Raw genomic sequence first — 3,550 nt, 5'->3', positions numbered from 1 at the left:
CATGTCAAAACTGAATTGGTCCACATTAAACTTGCCTGCCACTCCCACATGGAACTACTCTGGCTGCAGCATGTGCTGCTTGCCCTGCTAGGAGACAGAAAACACAGGGTCACCACCTGCAGCCCACTAGCACAAAGATTAAACCCTCTGCAGTGCAAGGCAACTAATATGCAGAGCAGGGAATTGTGGTGCAGCTCCCCAGATGCCCTGTCTAGCCCCAACATCACCCTCACTCTGGGTCACAGCAGTCTCTACAATGGTCCAGTATTTATGGTGCCTCAGAAACCAGAAACAAGAACTTGCACCAGACCAGTGACTTGTTGAAATGAATATTTGCATGCAAAGATGTCTGTGTCAAAAATATACTATGTGACATACATTCAATGCTGCAATGACAAACTGATGGAGAATTGGGAAATACAGAAAAATGGAGCTGTGTTGAATTGAAGCCAGAGGTTCATGCAGTTATTCTTGGTCCTACAGCAGCAAGGCATGATGTCTGAGTTTGCTGTTCTACTACAAACAGGGGTCGTGTTGATGTCCGTGGCCCATGTTACCACCAAAGGCCATGTGGATGTCTGGGATCTGTGCTGCTTCCTCAGACCATATTGATGTGAGTGGCCTGCCATCTGAGGCCATGTTGATGTCCCTGGACTGTGGTGATTCTAAAGGGCTATGATGGTATCTGTGGCCCATGCAGAAATTGAGGGCTGTGTTGATGTCTGTATTCTGTGCTATATTTCCACTGGAGACCATACTGAGGTCCTTAGTCTCATGTTAATGCTGGACATGTGGATGTCCATGATCTATGCTCCCACTAATGGGAAAGAGAAAGAAAACTTTGGCCATGGTATTAATGACTATAGACTCACAGTTGAGGACACAGAAGGTCTACATAACAAATCCTAACCTTATGACTCCCCAAAAGTAAGTCTAGAAAGAAATCGTGAAGAGAACTCTTAAAAATTGTGGAAAAATGCTAAAGTGTAGCTCCCTATAATTGATGGCTTCTGGAATGGATGAGGGTGGGAAAGGACTCTCTTTTTTAAGGGGCTGACCAGTGGAAATTTGACCACGCTATAGGGAGTATATGGGCAGCACAAATTATACTTTCTTCTTCTTCTTCTTCTTCTTCTTCTTCTTCTTCTTCTTCTTCTTCTTCTTCTTCTTCTTCTTCTTCTTCTTCTTCTTCTTCTTCTTCTTCTTCCTTCTTCTTCTTCTTCTTCTTCTTCTTCTTCTTCTTCTTCTTCTTCTTCTTCTTCTTCTTCTTCTCCTTCTTCTCCTTCTCCTTCCTTCTCCTTCTCCTTCTCCTTCTCCTTCTCCTTCTCCTTCTCCTTCTCCTTCTCCTTCTCCTTCTCCTTCTCCTTCTCCTTCTCCTTCTCCTTCTTCTTCTCCTTCTTCTTCTTCTTCTTCTTCTTCTTCTTCTTCTTCTTCTTCTTCTTCTTCTTCTTCTTCTTCTTCTTCTTCCCTTCTCCTTCTCCTTCTCCTTCTCCTTCTCCTTCTCCTTCTCCTTCTCCTTCTCCTTCTCCTTCTCCTTCTCCTTCTCCTTCTCCTTCTCCTTCTCCTTCTCCTTCTCCTTCTCCTTCTCCTTCTCCTTCTCCTTCTCCTTCTCCTTCCTTCTCCTTCTCCTCCTTCTCCTTCTCCTTCTCCTTCTCCTTCTCCTTCTCCTTCTCCTTCTCCTTCTCCTTCTCCTTCTCCTTCTCCTTCTCCTTCTCCTTCTTCTTCTTCTTCTTCTTCTTCTTCTTCTTCTTCTTCTTCTTCTTCTTCTTCTTCTCCTTCCACTTCTTTTTCTTCTTCTCCTTCTCCTCCTCCTCCTTCTTCTTCTCCTTCTTCTTCTTTCCCTTCCCCTCCCCTTACCCTTCTGCTCATTCTCCTCTTCCAGATCTTCCTCCTCTTCCTGTTCCTCCTTCTCTTCCTCGTCTTCTTCCTCCTCCTTTTATTCTTTTTTTTTGGGGGGGGAAGGTCACAAGGTAGAGGGGTAGATCGAGGAGGACTGGGAATTGAGTATTATTTCACACACAATGTGAAATTTTAAAAGGCTCCATACAAATATTATGAAAAATAATCAAACATTCGTATAAATAATCATCTAGGTTATCTTCTAGTATATATTAGCATTTCTTATCAGTCTACACCTATATTTTACTAGAACTACCGCATCACAAAAAGAGACAGTGTATAAAAACATTTAGGAATGTCTTGACTTTTCAAACAGCATAAAATCTTCATTACCAGTTTTATCATGTGGCCTCTGATTCCTACTACTGTAGTCTTTAACATAAAGTTTACAGCCACACTTTAGGTCGAACACAAAGAGAATTCTCTTAAGGATCTGCTAAGAATTGCTTCCTCTTCAATATTCTCTTAAATGCATCTTTCACCTCTTTGTTCCTCAAGCTATAAATGAGTGGATTCAACATGGGGATCACCACTGTATAAAATAAAGAGATCACTTTATTAATATCCAGGGAAGAGCTTGCATTAGGTCGAACATATATGAAGAAGAGAGTGCCATAGAGAATTGAGACAGCTGCCAGGTGAGAAGAACATGTGGAGAAGGCTTTCTGTCTCCCATCAGCAGACTTGATCTTCAAGATAGCCACCAGGATGCACACGTAGGAGATCACGATTATCAAGCCACTGGGAACTCCAATCACTCCAGCCAGGACAAAAAGTACCACCTTGTTAATCCATGTGTCAGCACATGCTAATGAAAGCACTGGGGAAACATCACAGAAGAAATGGTTGATGGTATTTGAACCACAGAACGGTAAGCAAAATGTCAATGTTGTATGAGTCGTGATGTTTATAGCAGATAGAAGATAAGGTCCTATGACAAACTGAACACAGACCTTCTTGGACATTATGAGACTATACAGTAAGGGTTTACAGATGGCCGTATACCGATCATATGCCATGGCAGCTAGGAGGAAACAATCAGTTGTCACAAAAAGACCAAAGAACCACATCTGTGCTGCACAGCCTATAAAAGAGATGGCTTTCTTCTCCGCAAAAATGTCACACAGCATCTTGGGAGCTACACAGGAAGAGGAGCACACATCTACAAAGGACAGCTGGCTGAGGAAAAAGTACATAGGCGTGTGCAGCCTTGGGTCCACCCATATGAGATTAATCATACCCACGTTACCTGCCAGGGTGACAAGATAAACAAAGAAAAACATGATGAAGAGGACAATCTTCTGATGGAGGTAATCTGTAAGGCCCAGGAAGAGAAACTCAAGCACTATGGTCTGATTCCTTTCTTCCATTGGTCAGTTAAGATCTGTCAAAAGAATAAGAATTACCAAGAACTACCAAATTCAGTCAAGTCATATTTTAAATTAATGGCAGATTGTCCTCAATAGGTCTATTGCAGGCAACTTGGAAACATTGTTGAAGCAATGTTCCCAGCACAAGATCTAGGCAGCTACGCAAAAATACTATGGAAACCTCAGTAACTTACTCTTAATTCTTTGGATTCTGTGCCTCCCCTCTCACCAAGTGCTATCTACCATGTGAGGTAAAGTTCTCTCACATTTTATAATTATAT

At 42.3% G+C, this 3,550-nt stretch overlaps 1 protein-coding gene across 1 annotated transcript; it reads right to left on the bottom strand.

Moving 5' to 3' along the window:
* Nucleotides 1–2,324: 2,324 nt before the first annotated feature.
* LOC127684789 (olfactory receptor 998-like) lies at nucleotides 2,325–3,269 on the bottom strand. The gene has a single exon (XM_052181621.1). The coding sequence runs from the start codon at nucleotides 3,267–3,269 to the stop codon at nucleotides 2,325–2,327; it is 945 nt and encodes a 314-aa protein (XP_052037581.1).
* Nucleotides 3,270–3,550: the final 281 nt, after the last annotated feature.

Source organism: Apodemus sylvaticus, chromosome 5 (genome assembly GCF_947179515.1).
Source record: "Apodemus sylvaticus chromosome 5, mApoSyl1.1, whole genome shotgun sequence".
In the NCBI taxonomy this organism is placed as follows: Eukaryota; Metazoa; Chordata; class Mammalia; order Rodentia; family Muridae; genus Apodemus; species Apodemus sylvaticus.
The sequence above is the reverse complement of the archived record's forward strand: the minus strand, read 5'-3'. Positions and strand labels throughout refer to the sequence as shown.